This window comes from Arthrobotrys flagrans, assembly GCF_004000055.1.
Source record: "Arthrobotrys flagrans strain CBS H-5679 chromosome Unknown unitig_0, whole genome shotgun sequence".
Lineage (NCBI taxonomy): Eukaryota > Fungi > Ascomycota > Orbiliomycetes > Orbiliales > Orbiliaceae > Arthrobotrys > Arthrobotrys flagrans.
Genome location: NW_027137550.1, coordinates 2,943,317 through 2,960,534, shown reverse-complemented (window position 1 = coordinate 2,960,534; position 17,218 = coordinate 2,943,317). Strand labels below are relative to the sequence as shown.

The following is a 17,218-nucleotide window of genomic DNA, read 5'->3' as shown; positions in this document are numbered from 1 at the left end:
GGCAGTCGAACAGGCACCAACGACACTGACATAATGCGAATACGATCCCGGTCATCAGCATGGCAGCCCACACTTAAAACCGACGCCAATGGCTAGATCTTTCGATACAATCCAGAAACTTCAGTCATGCAACTTCGGCTAGGAAAGCTTCAAGGATGTTCTTGCTGTTTTCCCGCACTCCACAGAATATGCACGCTCTAAAAAGTCAATTCCATGATTTGAATCGATACCTATCTACGCCTACCCAATATTTTCCCACGTTTTGCTCGGATAGCGTTGCGTCTTGAAAGGAAGTTTGGGTCGCTAAATCCTTGCCCTCGTCGTCCATTCGTCGACACTGGAGATGGATCAGTTGGAGTTTCTCGCTAGGAAGATATTCTCATATGCTGCCTAACGAACGGCTATTGGTCATGCATTGCAAAAAGGATTCAAACCCCTTCGAGATTTTTTTTTTTTTTTTTTTTTTTTTTTTTTTCCTTCGCAATTTTGAATGGATAAAACGTGAAAAGCGGAAGAAGAAAGATTTTTTTTTTTCTGCGGTAAGTCATTAGATCGACAGAGGAAGTAGCTTATGTCATGTCCCAGCCAGTTCTTTTTAGCAGTTCATCTTAACCAAATGTATGGGACTTTAGCACTTTCCTCTCCTGGAGCTGGATATTCCAGAAAAAGATTCGATGTCACACGAAAACCACATGCTTTCTCGGTTGCCTATATGCTGGCGAGTTGCCGTAGCGGCTTCGAAGGAGCCCTGGGAATGGATGTCGGATGGGCTTTTTTCTTTCTTTCTTCAACCGTTAGGAAGAAGCAAAAGAAGTATACATAGTCGAGACCAACTATTCGGAGTTTTCCATCTAGCGAATATCTCAAAAGAATCAAATACTGCAGCTGCCAGTTTCTTTTTTTCCCGCACTCGAAACCCACCTTCGTCATCCCGCCGATTCGACAGGAAAAAATTCCTGCGCCTCTGGAACGAAATTTCCAAGAGAGATAAAGTCAAGCTGCAAGGCTCTCCGAGGCTCGGTCCACAGCGGAAGAGGCAAGTCCACCCTGTGGGGGTACCCCAGGATCCTCAGGTACCAGGTTTTCTAAGCAGCTACTGGCCTGCATGGAATATTCCACGGATGACAGGGAATAGTTAAAATGATATTTGAAGGCTACTATGTAAGGGAAATTGTTTCAAGATTCTGGAATACCCGCAGTTGATTGCTGCAGAGCTATGCAGTATAAAGATGGTTGTACCGTTGTGGTATCTGGATGATCGAGGCCAGCTGCCGCATGACAGTATGGAAGCTGTGAAAGGAAAAACATAGTTCGTGAAGTCACTCGACTAGTGAGAGGGCTCCTTGCAAAAATTTTTTCCCCTTTCATTCGGAATGCGAAAGTTCTAATTCTAACCAGGAGTAGAGCTGCTGACGACTAGAAGTCGTAGTTTGATCAAGATGTATCAGGCCGTCTGCTAGTATGCTAGATGGAGCATCTCGAAGTTCTCCAAGTGATCGACACCCTCGTACGTGCAGAAAACACGGCGCTCAATGCATATGCAAAGCACACACCACTTAAGGGACTATCCATTAACACCGATATGGATTTATATGCGATGTACCAGGTAGTTTGGCGTGGGAGCGCTCGTTCTTGCCAGCCTTGAAGTTACCCGCCAGTCAAAGTCAGAAAAAGAAAAGCGAAAAAAAAAAAAAAAAAAAAAAAACCAAAAGGAATCTAAGAGAAGGTATGTGAGAAAAAGTAAAGCGAAGGCTCTTCTCGACGTGCAGATATGAATCGAGGAGCAGTTAATAGTGGATTCTGCTATTGGGTCTCCCAGGTCTTCCAGGTCAGCTCATGATACATAACGACACCGATGTCCGCAACCCTTTTTCCTTGCCCTTTTGACCGAAATCCTTTTTTCTTTGAGGTTCTCCTCTGTTTTCTAATTAACATCTCCAAACGACTTACGGGGAAAGAGTCTGTCTACGGAGTGCCATCGTCCCAGCAAGCGCCGATTTCACTTTTTTACTTTTGAAGAAGCAAGCCTTAGCCAAGTTGAAAGCGGCGTGGTTCGTTCGACCTGTCAACAACACCGTCTGAGACATCGTCAACACTTTGTCTCTCCCTGGCCTGAAGGAAAGATCAATGCAATAGCATTGGCAGCGAGAGCAGACGACCACTTCCAATTCATCATAGTTCGAGACCTTTTCGATCTCTAACGCTCTCAGGCCTCAGAAGCGGCACCCACTTACAGACTTAGTTTCTTCTCCCATTTTGGGCGTCTCGACAGAAGCAAGGCCAGCCAGGGATCCGGAACTTGGTGGTGAAATAAAAAAAAATAAAATACGTCTTCTCAGACATTTTAGGGCTGCCTGGGAAAGCCTTCTTCCTTTGCGGCAGCTGATTGACCCCTTCAGACTTCGAATATCCCTGCGACGGGCTTCTCCCCAAGCTAAGGGAACAAGCATATCGTTCGTCGATTATACCTCTTTTTTATTTTTTATTTTTATTTTTTATCATTCCTTGTTTCGATAATACATCGAGGCCTTCTTTGACGCCCCAGTTAACTCTCAGCGTTACGTCGGTTACACTCAAACCCAGAGAAACCACTAGGCCTTTTACGAAACTAGCAGGCTGTCCCCTCATTTGATCTCCCACTAAGAGGTCGTGTGCCATGATAAGAACATCATAGTCTGCACACATACATACCGTACATACCCAGTCGACCTTTCTTGTGCGGAAATTGAGCACACATTTCTTTCCTACTACGATCCGATTACCTGGTAGAATTCTTTCGACGTGGTAGCCAAACCTTCCATTTTGTTCTGAGATCCTCGATACATCCCTGCTGGATACCATCGCGGTCGTTCTTGGCTCGCCGTATATATCTACGGCCCTGTCGGTGCATATAATATTTAGCCTATCCTCCCGGAGTGTCTATCGGAACTTTCCGTTTTCTCCAACCGGTTTCCTATCGTGACCATCAAGGTTCAACATTAACTCACACGACCACACTTTATACCAATTCCAACAAAAAACTTGCGCAGTTCTCAAAATTATATCCTTCACGGTGGCGTCGATTTATTATATCGCGACCATATCAATACCTCGTGACTACAAAGCCGCCCGACGGAAATATTCCGACAATCTTGTCTGATCCGCTGCCATACTGATCTCTCGATATAAGATTTTCTTGAATTCCCCACCTTTGACGGAGATATTTCAGAAGCACGTTCCATCTCTTTATTGTTCCTGGCTGGTTCTTTTTTCCCTTCTCATCCAGCCAAAATTTTTCCTTGGAGGGTTCCTCCATATTATACTTTCGCAATTCTTTAACTCTAATAGTTACCACATTGTTCACTTATTCGACTTATTCATCCGAACCCGCCCTCTTTTTTGCTACTGAGGTAGTGCAGTTTTAAACTGCGAAGGGGAAACGTTTTTTCCATCAATCATCTTTGAGTGTTTCAAAATGTCGTCGACGTCCAATACAGTAATAAGGTTACGGGCCTGCGATAGATGCGCTGCAATTGTACGTTTTGCAAGATCCTTCAAGAATTCATATGTCTCAAGGATAGAGATGACTAATTTCTTGATATAGAAGCAAGTGTGTAACCGCAAAGACGGACAGAAGGATTGCACTAGATGCGCGAGTAAGTGAAGATTACGTGCTCGATCTGTTTCAGAGCAGTGACATCCTCTACGGGATAATGGCCACTGACAGTAGGTTATTTCTGTAGGGCTGGGCATTGTCTGCCAGATTACGAGAACACAGAAGCCTATGGGGAGACCCAGAAAATGGCCAAGGAAAGAGAAGGTGCTGAAGTCCGAAGCAGGATCTCCACCGTCTCTGACGAACTCCCCGGTATCACCGGATTCGTCAGATAACTCTTCATGTTCCGATAGTGAGGTTGAGAGATCATTCCGTCGCTACGAGAGGGCTCCAGCTCCGACATCGGGTATGATTGTTAGCCCTGTATCTTTGAAGGACAAGAGAGTCCGTAGCGGCTGCGGCTCTTGCAAGTCTAGGTAAGGACCTTTTTTTTACAATCCTAGCCAGTATGTGTAGAAGGGTTTTTTTAACAGCAGAATAGGAGAAAGAAGTGTGATGAGATGCTTCCGAAATGCGGCGACTGTTCAAGACTTGGCCTGGACTGTCAACGTGGATTCATGGATAGCCCTACCTCGGACCCGACTTCTCTCATGGTCCCTTATATGGCAGCAGCTCCGGGGATTTTGCCAGAATCACATCCCGAGGACGCCTTTGATTTCCCAGAACTCTCGATTTTCGCGCCATCCATGTTCCCTAGGGGTCCCATTGCAACCGGGTCCGAAGAGAGCACCCTCCTCCAACACTATGCCTGTGTTGTTTCTAGGTCCCTGTCAGTTGTGCCTGACGAGATTAATCCATTCCTGAGCTTGTTCATGCCCATGGCTTTTGAACACCATGCTATGCGCTACGCTCTTCTTGGCCTGTCCGCCAGTCACCTACGAAGACACCATCCTGAATTCGAAACTGTTATGACAAAGTACTTGGCCTTGGCAATGGAACGGACTAGGGTATTGCTATGTGAGGCTGAGACATCCGACGAAGCTGCCGTAGAGGGTCTAGCGACCATTTTGGTGCTTTGTCTGCATGAGGTATGTAGTAACTGCTTTACAACAGCTTTTCATGCTGCTTATGCTAACTTTTTACCACTATAGATTTGTGAAGGAAAGAGCAGGAAATGGGCTCTCCATATGAGAGCAGCTTGCTCGCTAATCAACTCTCGACGAAGGTCGAAACCTTTCCCTCCCGCCGTTAGGTTCCTTCTGGAATCCGTCGCTTACTTCGACTCTATGGCCACCCTGTCGTTCTCGAAACCTGCAATGCTGGAGGATGCTCTGTACCCAGAAGGATTCGAAGACACTCGGCCGGATGAGTTAATGCCGATGATTTGCGCTCCGCGGAACCCAGTTCCCCATGCTCTCTTCGGTACCGCCTCGGATCTCTTCTCGATCATCAATGAGATTGCTATTCTCGCCCAACAAAGAAGCCAGTCTTCGCCCTCTGAGTTTACAACCGACAGCTTCATGTCGACGGCTATGGCTATCGATGCCAAGTTGATGAACTGGAGACCGAAGCCGTGTGTCAATACCATGACGGATCCTTTCCTTTGTGAAAAGATGTCTGCTGCTTCTGATGCTATCAGGTGGGCTGCGATTATGAGGCTTCACCAGCTTGTCTATGGTCATGACAAGGCACATCCTAAGATCCAAACTGGTGTTAAGAACATCATCAGCAACGTCTCTAAGATCCCAATCGGTGATCTTTCTGAGAGTATCCTCGTTTTCCCAATGCTCATGGCCGGTATCGGTGCTGCAACACCTGAAGACAAGCATGCAGTCCGACACCGAATGGTCATGATGGGAGCCAACATCGGCTTCGGTAACGTCTTTGAAGCTCACGAACTAGTGGAGAAGGTATGGAAAATGGAAGAAGATGCGGAACTAAAATCTGGCCCCGGTGTCGTCAAGGGAGTACCATGGGAAATCATGATGAGAGAGAACGGCCAGACGTTGATTATGAGCTGAGCTCTTTTAATGATATCTACGATGCTCACGGCTCACGAGGCTTACTTGCATTGCGAATATTAAACCGTAAAAAACGGTTTCTCTTGGATATGTATTTTTATTACCAGCGGTGGTATTTTCCTTCTAGCACGTTACTTCGCCGGATTTTTACTCTTCTATTTCTTTAACATTTGCATTTTTTTACCGGTGTTACACTTTCTTTTTTTTATTGCTTTGATCGATGTGTCCGAAAAAAAGGGTCTCTTGGTTTCTTTTGCATTATCTAGTATATTTGGCGTTTTTCCTTCTTTTTCTTCCTATCTATCTCTTTTTCAAAAATCGGTTATTTCGGGCGGGGAAAACCGTCATTACATTTTTTTTTTTTTTTTTTTTTCATCAAAACCAAAGGTTTACTACGTTTACGAATTTTTCGGGGGAATACTATGTAAATATATCATTACCATAGGCGTGCCAGTACGGTTGTCTCATATTGCTTAATCCTAAAAACATTCTTCTATCAACCAATCGATCCTCTCTATTTGATCTAGGCAGAAATGTATGAAACCGCTTCCTCAGGAAACTCGATGCAGATATGAAACATTCGTAGGTACTATTGAGATCTCGCATCTCGATTCCTTGTTCGAATTTGTACGGGGTAGATCATGCCTTTACCCGTTTCCTATCTCCCCCCCAAAAGGCATGCTTACTGTAACTCCAGATCTGCGACTACCGCTCTATGATCGCTCACAAACACCCCGATATCCTTGAATTTGTTGGGCATGACCGCATATCCTGTTACCTTCCAATCTTTCTTTGCCACTGCTGGGTCTACCTCTGAGTTGTTGGCCTGTTGAACGGTCTTTGATACCGAGTCGTTTACGAAGATGAAATCGATTCTCTTTTCTGATTCCCCTTCGTATCCGAACCCGGTGTATGTATTCCGTTCACCATACGTTCCCGCCCAACCAACGTGATTTTTAACATCAACAACACCACTATCCTCCTCCGCTAGACGTTTATAAGCTTCTTCTGTGACTTCGGAGTTAAAGTCACCAGCCAGAACGACGGACAACCCCTGTTTTGTATATTCAGATGTAATCTTTATGATTATTTCCGCTGCATGAAAGCGGGATTTTGAACCTTGATCGTCGAGATGGGTTGACATGAACACTATTTCTCTGTGGGATGGGAGGTGTTTGAAGATTCCGTGGGTGATGATGCGGATGCTGGCTGCATCCCAGCCTCTGCTGGGTTTATCGGGGGTAGGGGAGAGCCAGGTGGTGTTATTGGTTCGTGGGGTGAAGATACTGGGTTGGTAAAGGATCGGCGAGGCTTCGCCGGAGAGGTGGCCGTCGTCGCGGTGGACGCCGATGGAAGTCCAGTGGAGGTTTTCCGGGAGGGTGGAGTTGAGGGTGGAGAGGATGTCGGTTAGTTGGGGGTGGAGGACTTCTTGGAGACAGACTATGGAGGGGGTGGCGGAGGTTAGGTGGTGGAGTTGGGAGATTAGGAGGGGTAGACGGGTGGGCCATGGTTCTTCGCCGCGGAAGGGGGAGGCGGTGGCGTAGCGGATGTTGTGGGAGATTATGCGGAGGGTGAGGGGGGTGGAGGGCGGTTGCATTGTAGAGCTTTGATCTAGAGTCGAGACTAGGTTCTCAGGAGGTTTACTCGGAGGAGGGAAGATAGGAACAGCCGACAGACTGGGTACAAGAATATTATGGAATATGTAGAGAAATATTGCCTAACATAGGGTGTATAAAATTGAATATTCGAAAGATGTCGAAATAGAAAGACTGCTGCACGGCGAAAGCCTTCCCGGGGGTATTCTTGGGTAATTCCCCAAATTTTCTCGGGAGATAGTTACTTAGGGCGGTATTTAAGCCCTATCGAATCAAATCATAGAATTCTGCCACGGGCGGCCTCTGCAGGTTGTTTCGATATCACGGATATCAATCAATTACCCTAGGATGGGTTTATTTCGAGAGGAAGGGAGGAAAGGGATTGGGCGGAGTTCTTAGAATTGCGTTGAGTCTGTTGTATTTTGGGGGGAGGCTTCCTTTAACGTCATTTGCCGGACTGCCGCCCCCGTAAAGATACTATCATATGATACCTAATGAAACTTCTCCTTTTTCTTGAGAGTCGTAATTGAACATCTAGGGGGAGTTTTTTTTTTTTCTAGTTCCAAGGGAGGATAGGAAAGAGTTCGAGTCTGGTCTGGGCTATGAACTGTCCAGGCGATATAGACAGCAACTGGAGCCGGCAGCCGGCGGTTTTCGATGCAATGTCTTGGCGGGCACAATGACGGCTCTACCTCTCACTATGACCCATTAAAGATCGTGACCATAAGGGATCATGGAATCCTCCCGTGGTTTCATGGGTTTGCCGTAAATGCTCATTTCGGAGGTGATGTCCGGGATAGATATGCCCTTACTCACATATGCACATCTCCTTTCGATATTCCCTTTTCTTCAGCCGTAGTTCGAGGCGGACAGGGCTGGGAAAGGTTGTGCTGACGTTTGCGGATGTAGAATTCTACGACCCCAATCCGTTGAGGTCTGTACGTTTTATATGTATCTGTACTTATCTACTGACAAGTACTTAAGGAACTGTATGGCCTCATTCTCTTGACTGGTAACTGTACATTTACTACATCAAAGAAGTGAGTCCCAAATAGCCTGAGTTACTTTCCCTTTGGGCCTTTTGTGAGTCGAAGTCTGTCTGTTGGAGAATCCAAGGTTTCCCCGCTGCAGCTGCTAGCTGATTTTTCGCTTGTAGCCGCAGACACACACAAAAACACGCCCCAAAACTGCCCGCTTGAAAAATACTAGTTCACGAGACTCGTTTCTTTTCCATCGTCATCGACCACCTCCGAGTCTCAATTGGAAGCGCCTGTTATTCTATCCCTAATCCTTCAGCTCTATCCTTGCCGTCCAGGTCTAATCTCCCAAAATGGCCGAAGAAAAGAAGGAAATCGGTACCGTAGCCAACTTTATCATTTCCCTCCCCGCTGTTTCCCATCGCTACCCCGCGATCTTAAGGATTTCGTCATGATGCGTACTCGAAACCGGTGGATGCAGCAGCGATTTACTTCGAGAAGCGGTATCGGTGGCTCTAGTTCGCTGGTTGAGGGGCAGGAAGGAAATAGAACCTCGAGGGCTTTGCTAATGAAATGTTGTTGGGAAACCTGCAGACTACACCCTCGCCAACCCTGATACCCTCACTAAGTACAAGACTGCAGCTGAAATCTCGAACAAAGTCTTGAGTCATGTTGTCAGTCTTGTTAAGGAAGGTGCTACCGTTCTGAGCCTCTGTGAGGAGGGTGACAAGCTGCTGGAGGAGGAGACATCGAAGGTCTTCAAAGGAAAGGATATCAAGAAAGGTGTGTGTGTGTTATCACGCCATATACTCGATATCCCCTGGAGATGGGGGGTTTCTATGTTGGAGGCTTCATGAGATGGTTCCTATGGGGTTTGGGATTTGCTAAAAGTTTAATAATTCGGAATTATAGGAATCTCCTTTCCCACGACCGTCTCCCCGGATGAGGTCATCACACCCCTCACTCCCAATCCACATGACTCGAACTCTCCTGAGTGGGCAATCAAACCCGGCCAGGTTCTGAAGATTCAACTTGGTGCACACATCGATGGTTTCGCTGCCGTTGTTGGATCCACAGTCGTCGTTCCAGCCTCCGAAGGCGCTGATGCTGAGATCACTGGAGAGGTTGCCGACCTCCTCCTCGCCACACATTACATCAACCAGGTCTTCCTGAGATTGATCCTTCCACCAAGCCTGCATCCTGGTGCTGAAGAGGGCAAGGAGGTTAAACCACCAACCCATACCAAGATCAACTCTATTCTCAACAGCATCGCGAAGACATACGGATGCAGTCTCGTTGAGAACACCACCAGCTATCAATTCGAAAGGAACGAGATCGAAGGAAAGAAGAAGATCATTTTGGCTCCAACTGAGGGGACGAAGGGTGAAGGTAACCCTGAGATCGGTGATGTCTGGGGTGTTGAGGTTGCCGTTGCTCTTGGCGATAGCGGCAAGGTATGGGATTCTCGATATCGTGGGTATGGAAGGCATGAAGCTAATATCTGTTTCTTTATGTTAGTTGAAAGTCTCTGATAACAAGCCGACGCTGTTCCGAAATACCGGAACTACCTTCCAGCTGAAGCGACCTACCTCTCGTCAGACCTTCTCCGAGGTCAAGGCGAAGTTCGGAAACTTCCCGTTCTCCTCGAGATACCTTAGCGACCAGAAGGCTGCGTCGTTTGGATTGGTTGAGTGTGTCCGAGGTAATCTTTTAAGGCAGTATGAGGTGCTTGTTGAGAAGGACGGCAAGATCACTTCGAAGGATTTCAGTGTCGTCGGTACGTATCACTCCGAAAGGCCCCCCCTCTTTTGGCTTAAATTGTATACTAACAACTTCCATAGCTGTTACCAAGAAAGGTCTTTCGGTCATCACGGCTCCACCAGCCATTGATCTGGAGAAGGTTAAGTCGGATAAGAAGATTACAGATGAAGAGATCCTCAAGCTTCTCGAGATCCCAATTGGAGCACCGAAGAAGGCCAACAAGAAGAAGAAGAAGGCCGGTGCCTCCGCCGATGAGTAAGGGGTTTACTAGGGCTCCACTATTTCTTACTTTTCCAGCTGTCAAAATCCAATACGGAGAGAAGGATATGCTTAGCTGCTAGCAATACGGAGGGAGGTATATATGGTATCTAGCTGCTAGCAACAAGGAGCGAAGGATATGTAGGCCTGGTTCAACGTGTACAGATAAAGAAGCAAAATTATTAAGTTCCCTCCGCTGCGGAAAACTAGAATGAACCCTAAGCCCCATTATCCGTGACGGTACTACTGTAGAAAGCACGGAGTTGAAGCTCAACAGGAGTTGCTCTGTTGAAGAGGGCAACACTGGTCATTGAGGAGGGTGGTTGTTGCTGAGAAATTCAAAAAGTAGTGGTTATAAAAGGACCCCCCACTCTCCCTCCCTCTCCCTCTTTCTTCCCTCTCTCTCTTCACCCTCCACTTGCTGTCTTAATATCACCATCACCAACGTTTCTTGCTCTTGCGTTCTCAAGAACACCATCACTTCTACCTCTCTCTCCATCGATCCATCCTTGTCATTACTTCTGCTTCACTCTTCCAGATAAGCCTGATCGTTTTTAGCTCCATCCGATCGCGGTTGTGGTGGTTTTTATCCTCTTTATCTCTATCGTTCTGACTTGCAAGTTCCTTGGCGAAAGCCATCTACGATTTCGTCTGATTGTCAACGGAATCGATAGGTACCAGCTGCCAGCCAAGTTCCGTCGAGAGCCTTCTCCTAGACTAAGAAGCACCCAAGCTAGAAGCCGGTGATACCGTGACAGCCACGTCACAATCACACAGACAGCTCGTTTTTTTGAGTAAGTGGTCTCGAGTTTTCCTACGTTTCCTCCCAGCCAGTCCCAGTCCAGCAAATTCAATCGAAGGAGCCTTGCAGCTTTAGATGCAGCTAGATTTGGTCCACTGCAAGCTTGTCCAAATTCTTCAAAGCTTCTCCCCAGCTCTTTTTTGAGTATTGTTCATTCCTCAACCCTTTTGCATCTTTGCTAGACTGTCCCTTAGGTAAGCTTCTGTGACTAGGGCCGTTGCAACGAGCCGTGCAATTGACTGGGGAAGCCGGGCTGTACGGGGCCTGGCAGTACATGCGTACATCCCTCCATCCGTTGCATTTTACGGGTCTGCAGCGCAGCTGCCGAGCGTCGATATCTGATTTGTTAATTGTTGTGGGTGTGGGATGTTTTATTTTATTTTTCGGGATTAATTCCAAAAAACCGCTGCTGGCTGTTTTCCTCTCTTCCTTTCCTCTTCTTCCCACAACCCCCCCCCCCCAAAAAAAAAAAAAACCAAACTTTAGTCCCTGCACAACCTTAACTTCCGACCTAGCACAGCTCCCCTTCATCTTCATCCTTCATCCTTCATTTTGTGTATTTCCACACATCACCAAAAATTACTCCCTGTTTTCCTTGGCTACTGGCAGCCTTGCTCTCACGCTCACCCGTTGCAGAACGTGATATTTTGACTAGGCAAGTCTACAAATCTAATCTATTCATTTCTCGATGCATTTTTCGCGTCTCGAATGCTTCGAGCTGCCATTATCATCGACTTGTTTTCATTCTTTTTTTTTTCTCGCGTTGAGTGGCCGTTGCAAAAACCCACCCACTAAATTTGAGGGATAAAAAAAACCTGCCCTACTCTACATTCCACTTTATGCATGATTAGGATGATTAGACACCTCAGACGCTAACCCTGCCTTCTCGATAGCCAGATCATCATCTTTTTGCCCATCCAGCAGGCCAGGCTTGAAGTCTCCCGTGACTCGTCTGAGTTTCCGTTGCTGCCCGGATTTTTTTTTGACAACCAGCCTTGAGTCCTCGAACTCGGCTGTGTCTAGTGTAGGAGGAGGTTTCGTTCGTTGCTGTTGTTCTCTTGGTTGTATTGGTAGGTGATTTTCCAGATGTTCCCCATCTCTTTCCTCATTTTTCAGGGGGTCGAAGGGGATCAGAGAGAGAAGGGCAGAGCTACGATCCTATATACTTGATGGATTGTGATGGCTGGGAACTGAAAGTGTCGAAATCCCGCCCGTGAAGACTTTTTTTGAGCTTCTTCGGGATAGATTTCAGCAAATTTTTTTAGCAACGGTCAAAATTGAGTCAGTCCCGGGATTCGTGTCGTACACGGCCAACGTTATCCATTTCTGGTTCTGGAAGCTCTGGGTTACGTGTAGATACTGGGTTTCAGGTCTGCAGCCCTTTTTTCTCTGCTGAGGCCATCAAGATCACCAACCTGTTTTACATATCTTTTGATTGGCTGGTGATCTCTCATTTCTCCTCGTCTGTTGTTCAACAAGAATCCTTAGCCCCTTTGCCGAGTTCTAGGGGTGAGATTCTGTTGACCCCCCAAAAAACACCACACATAAAATCCTTGCCACACATTTTTTACTAACATCTTCACCCACAAACAGACAACCATGCCAAAGAAGAGTGGGAGCTCTTCTGCGGCCGGCGGGGGGAAGCGGGAGAAGTCTAAGTCTAGGAGCCAGACACCCGCTGCTGCTGCTGCTGCTGCTGCTCCTGTGGGAAACGGTTCGGCCGTCCCACGGGAGGGCAGCGTGACCGTGTTCACGCCCATTAATGGGCCAATCCTGTCTCTTGGGTCCCGAGACAATGAGGAAGGGAGGAGAACACTGGAGTACCCGGCTTCCTCGGACGAGTCGGGCGAGTCCTTGCGACGAGGTAAGAACCATTCAAACCCCATATGCATTTCCAACGCGGGATATCCTCGTCTGGATACTTTCCTTGCTTCCTAAGCTAGAGCTGGATAGCAAATATCTAGAAACGCGTCATCTCTTCAATGCAGTGGATATATGGTAGATGGCCTTCCTCTATCGATCTAGATCATTCTGAAGAATGAAATGCACTTGCATCTCGAAAGTTGACAAAGTTTCTTGGATTTTTGAAACGCGTTTTTTACTTTCATAATCTCTATCTTTTTTTTTTTTTTTTTTTAAACAAGAATCTTACTAAAATGTGGCTATTTAGCCCGCACCCGTCCGGGGAAGACAGCGAAACAGCTGTTGGCGGAAGAGAAAGAAAGGAAGGAAGAAGAGAAGGAGAGGAAGAGGAGGGAGAAGAAGGAGCAGAGAGGGAAGAAGGAGGAGGAGAAATCCGGGGGTCCTTCGAGACCCCCTTCGAAACAGTCGACACTCGAGCGTCACTTTAAGAAAGTGACCTCTCGAGAGGTTGACGTTTTGGAGGGGGGCTCGAAGCCATCGGTGGCTGTGCCCGGGACCGAGACCGGGCAGAACTTGAGGTTCAAACTCAAGTTCAAGAGACCATCCGCAGCCTCGGCTGCACCCAACGAGACGGTGGTACTAACGACCAATCCGCCGTCGGACCCGTTGGATGCGGTGGTCGCTCTGGGCGGTTCGTCTCCCCCGCTGGTGCCTATTGACGCCAACGGCCGTGGTAGACGGGCCACTCGGAACGCGGCTCCGTGTTACAGCGGGTTTCCGACAGCCCCACAACCACCCACCACTACCACCACCCAGCCGGCGTCGCTCCCGCGACAAACCACTCCAAAGCCAGTGAGGCGGTCCACCAGGTCGGCTAGCCCCCGACGTGGTGGTACCAAGGCCGAACCGGCTGCGGGTGTGGGGCGTCGCGGCGGAAAGCCCAAGTGCCTCGACGAGGCAGGGCGGTTCATCGATGTTGAACCGCCAAAGCAAGCCGTCTCGTACGGCAACCCCAAGCTCGGCGCCCAGCAGAACGAATACGGGATGATGCCCCTCGGAGCCATCCCACCCAAGGAGCGGGTGGAGGAGGTGTTCAACAAGCCAGTGCCGAAGGAGCCCGAGGCTTGGTGTGATCTTAATTCGGGCCAACAATACTACAATCTCTGGGGCACGGCCGGCAACAAGGACCTCCAGAAGCTCAGGAATGAGCAGGCGCGTGCCAAGAGGGCCGCGCAGAGGGCCGGGCGTCTCGACGCCGATAACGACTGGATCTTCCCAGATTCAGAGGGGGTGCGCCGTGTCGAGGGGGGTGGCGAGGCGCGAGGGAAGGGGAAGGCGCGTCGGTTGAGGGTGGCCACATCTCGTGGTCACGACCTCGCCGATGCGTCGTCCCCTGACCTCGTGTCAGGGCCACAGTTTTCTCCGGCTTCGGAGAACGTCCCAGAGACCCCACGGGGGGGTGAAGACCCGGAACTTCAGAACATGCGCGATATCTCTGAAGCTCCCGGGACCGAGGTGGGGGGCCCCAAGGCTCTGGTGCCGAAGCCAGAGCTGAGTATTGTCATCAGGCAAGCGAAGCTTGCCGCGGAGAAGGAGGGGAACATGGAGGTGATCGAGTTGCTGAACTCGATCGAGGTGGCGGGGAGTGGGGAGGCGGTGGAGTTGTTGACGAGGGTCCTAAACGGACCAGGATCTGGACGTCTCTCGCCTGCGATTGCAGGCACCAAGCGAACTGCCCTCCAGCGGGAGGAGGACGAGTTTTTGGTTTCCGGCGAAGTCGCCTCTCATCACGAGAGGAAGAGGCGCATGTTGAAGCCCTTCGTCCCACTAATGCGCCCAAATCGTCCTGATGATAAGGACGATTTCATTGCTAGGAACATGAACAAGATGATCGACGAGAGGCGCAGGCATCTAGAAGAACTAGATGCACAGCACGTCCCCCAGGAGTACAGCTGCTTGAGAGGAGATGTCGACGAGCCCCTTCTACACCCGGATATGTCAGACCGGGCGTTCGAACGAGACGAGGTGGATAATGCGGTGGAGTGGGAGAGGACCGCTCCTCAGATCCAGCGTGCCATGGACTTCAGGACCGAAAAGAAGAGCGGGCACTTTCAGGATGAAGTATCCCGACGACGCAACACTAAAGAGAGGACTCAAGAAATCGCTGGACTAGAAGACGACGTCATGGTAGATGCCCCTCCGGCTCCAGCTCCCCTCATGGATGACGAGGAGTCCCCATGTACCGTTTGTCACGGTACTGGCGCTCCTCTTGTCATCTGTGATGGGGAAGGATGCCGTGAGGAACAGCACTACTCCTGTGCAGATCCCCCCCTCACACAAGAATTGGTTGAAGAGTTGCCGGAGTGGTTCTGCCGCACATGCACCAACAAGAGGAAGGCCAACGGGAAAAAGCCAAACCCGGGGTATAAGGGTAGCATGGCTGGACTCTTCCAGGACGCAGATCAGGTCAATCAGAGAAGTTTTATACTGCCGAAGGATATAAGAGATACCTTCACCGGTGTTAAGATTGGAAAACTCGGAGCCTATAGAACAGGTCCCGATTACTTCGTCCTGACTAAGTCCAAAGAGAAGGAGTAAGATTTTCTTCATAACCATCAACCTCGCGAATATTTCAAACTGCTAACTAAATTTTGTAGGCTTCGTGCATATGACCATATCCGCAGGAACGACGGTTTGGCTTTCGAACAACAGTTACTCGGATCTAATGGCAAAATTGCTATCTGTTATCGTTGTCGCGAGTCGCGAATCCGCAAGGATCGTGGTAGATTGATTGGGTGTGACTATTGCCCATGCTACTGGCACCAGGACTGCCTACCGGAGCCTTTAGTGGAGCCACCCGCTATCAAGATGCGCACCTCGGATAAACCTGAGAAAGGTGACGAGGTTGTGCTCATGAAGTGGAAGTGCCCATTGCATATTCCTGAAGATGCTTATGTAAGTTTTTATTCGTCTCCTCAAGACTAGATGCATAGCTAATGTTTCCACTTATAGCCTACGCGTCAGCCCCGTCATCTACTTGAAGGACCCGATCCACATTGGCCACCAAAACACCGTCTCCCACCAACTATGCCAGTCTCCCGAGATGTTCCATCTGGAAACTTCCACGCAACTAAGATCAGCGGGAAGGAACTCTTCCTCCCTCAGAGCGGCATCAAGTTGAATCTGTTCCCTAACGTACGAAGAGCAGAGCAGCAGAAGTTGCTGAACGAGTCTATCTTTACGGGTACGGATGTACAGGCTATCGAAATTCTCCGATCCCTTCGAGATAACGTCCACAGAGAAAACGCTGTCGAATCCGTCGTCCAAACGCCGGAACCCACTCCTGTATCTGCACCTCCCGTCCATGCCAATAGCATTGCGGAATATATTTGGAATAATGTCCCGGAGCATTTCCGTCTTGGTAGTGTCGAAGCTGCAATTCTCAATGGGGATATTGGAGAGGACGCTTCTGAACAAATTCGTCTCATTACGGCCATTCAGCGAAGCATGGATGTCAAACTCAAGCGTCTTCAGGAAACCGGGAAATTTAGGCACTAGCTGAAGTACATCCCGCCGCGCACCACCCGCCATGCCCTTCTTGATTAACTACCCTGGCTTTCGTCTAAAACATCGATTACCCTCAACATCTCGGCGTCGTTTTCCCGTTTTCTGTATCCCTTTTTACTACACAACGCATAGGAGGCTTTTTTTACGTCTCCTTTTTTACAAGCCTGCTCGTTGATGACACTTTACATATCGACTATGCACACGCATATCTCTCACCTCTGGCATCTCTCACCCTCTGAATCCTCGAAGAATCCATGCCAAGAGTCTTCATCCCTCTCTACGAATGATTCTCTGCGAATGATGTTTGCATGTCCCTAAACACATTCAAACCCTTCCGCGAAGTCGTCCTTCGCGCCCGACTTTCTACTGGACCTTTCTGCATCAGTATGGATTGTCTAAATACATTGCATCTCATGGCGTTTTCTAATTTCGCTGAATCGAATCATGAGAATTCCTCTTGTGGCTTGCCTCTGTTTTTTTTTTTTTTCACATTATTCATCAGCGTCGCATTCTAGCGAGCATCTCGATCAGTGTGTTTCTGTTTTCATTAGATGTTCTTACTGCTTTTCATTCCATGCCATTGGCTTTAGCGGCTACAGACAGAATGAGAAGCAGCACGAATTAGTGGATTGTTCGATATACGGGGGGGAAAAGCTGGAGTCAGGTGTTTCTTCTGGGTTTGCTTTCGATCCACCATCATTTTTTTTGCATTGCATCATACTCGCTGTTGTTTTATACGAACCCATCATTTCGGTTCCTGAGATTTTAGCCCCTTTCCTCTCTCAAGGACGTGTACAATATTTTGTGTTCTAGGAGGAAGCTTTAGATGCAGATTGGTG

At 48.4% G+C, this 17,218-nt stretch overlaps 4 protein-coding genes across 4 annotated transcripts; 3 read left to right on the top strand and 1 right to left on the bottom strand.

Moving 5' to 3' along the window:
• Window positions 1-3,454: 3,454 nt before the first annotated feature.
• On the top strand, window positions 3,455-5,556 carry DFL_003909 (uncharacterized protein; the record flags this gene model as incomplete). Its single annotated transcript, XM_067632914.1, has 5 exons — window positions 3,455-3,514; window positions 3,584-3,635; window positions 3,723-4,011; window positions 4,077-4,623; window positions 4,687-5,556. The coding sequence occupies 5 exons, from the start codon at window positions 3,455-3,457 to the stop codon at window positions 5,554-5,556; spliced, it is 1,818 nt and encodes a 605-aa protein (XP_067491135.1).
• A 682-nt stretch (window positions 5,557-6,238) lies between these two features.
• Window positions 6,239-7,153, bottom strand: DFL_003908 (uncharacterized protein; the record flags this gene model as incomplete). Its single annotated transcript, XM_067632913.1, has 1 exon — window positions 6,239-7,153. One exon carries the CDS (start codon window positions 7,151-7,153, stop codon window positions 6,239-6,241), a length of 915 nt encoding a protein of 304 aa, XP_067491134.1.
• Window positions 7,154-8,481: 1,328 nt separating this feature from the next.
• On the top strand, window positions 8,482-10,148 carry DFL_003907 (uncharacterized protein; the record flags this gene model as incomplete). The annotated part of the gene is made up of 5 exons (XM_067632912.1): window positions 8,482-8,506; window positions 8,723-8,911; window positions 9,041-9,582; window positions 9,647-9,905; window positions 9,970-10,148. 5 exons carry the CDS (start codon window positions 8,482-8,484, stop codon window positions 10,146-10,148), a joined length of 1,194 nt encoding a protein of 397 aa, XP_067491133.1.
• Window positions 10,149-12,548: 2,400 nt separating this feature from the next.
• DFL_003906 (uncharacterized protein) lies at window positions 12,549-16,370 on the top strand (the record flags this gene model as incomplete). The annotated part of the gene is made up of 4 exons (XM_067632911.1): window positions 12,549-12,813; window positions 13,120-15,406; window positions 15,470-15,767; window positions 15,825-16,370. 4 exons carry the CDS (start codon window positions 12,549-12,551, stop codon window positions 16,368-16,370), a joined length of 3,396 nt encoding a protein of 1,131 aa, XP_067491132.1.
• Window positions 16,371-17,218: the final 848 nt, after the last annotated feature.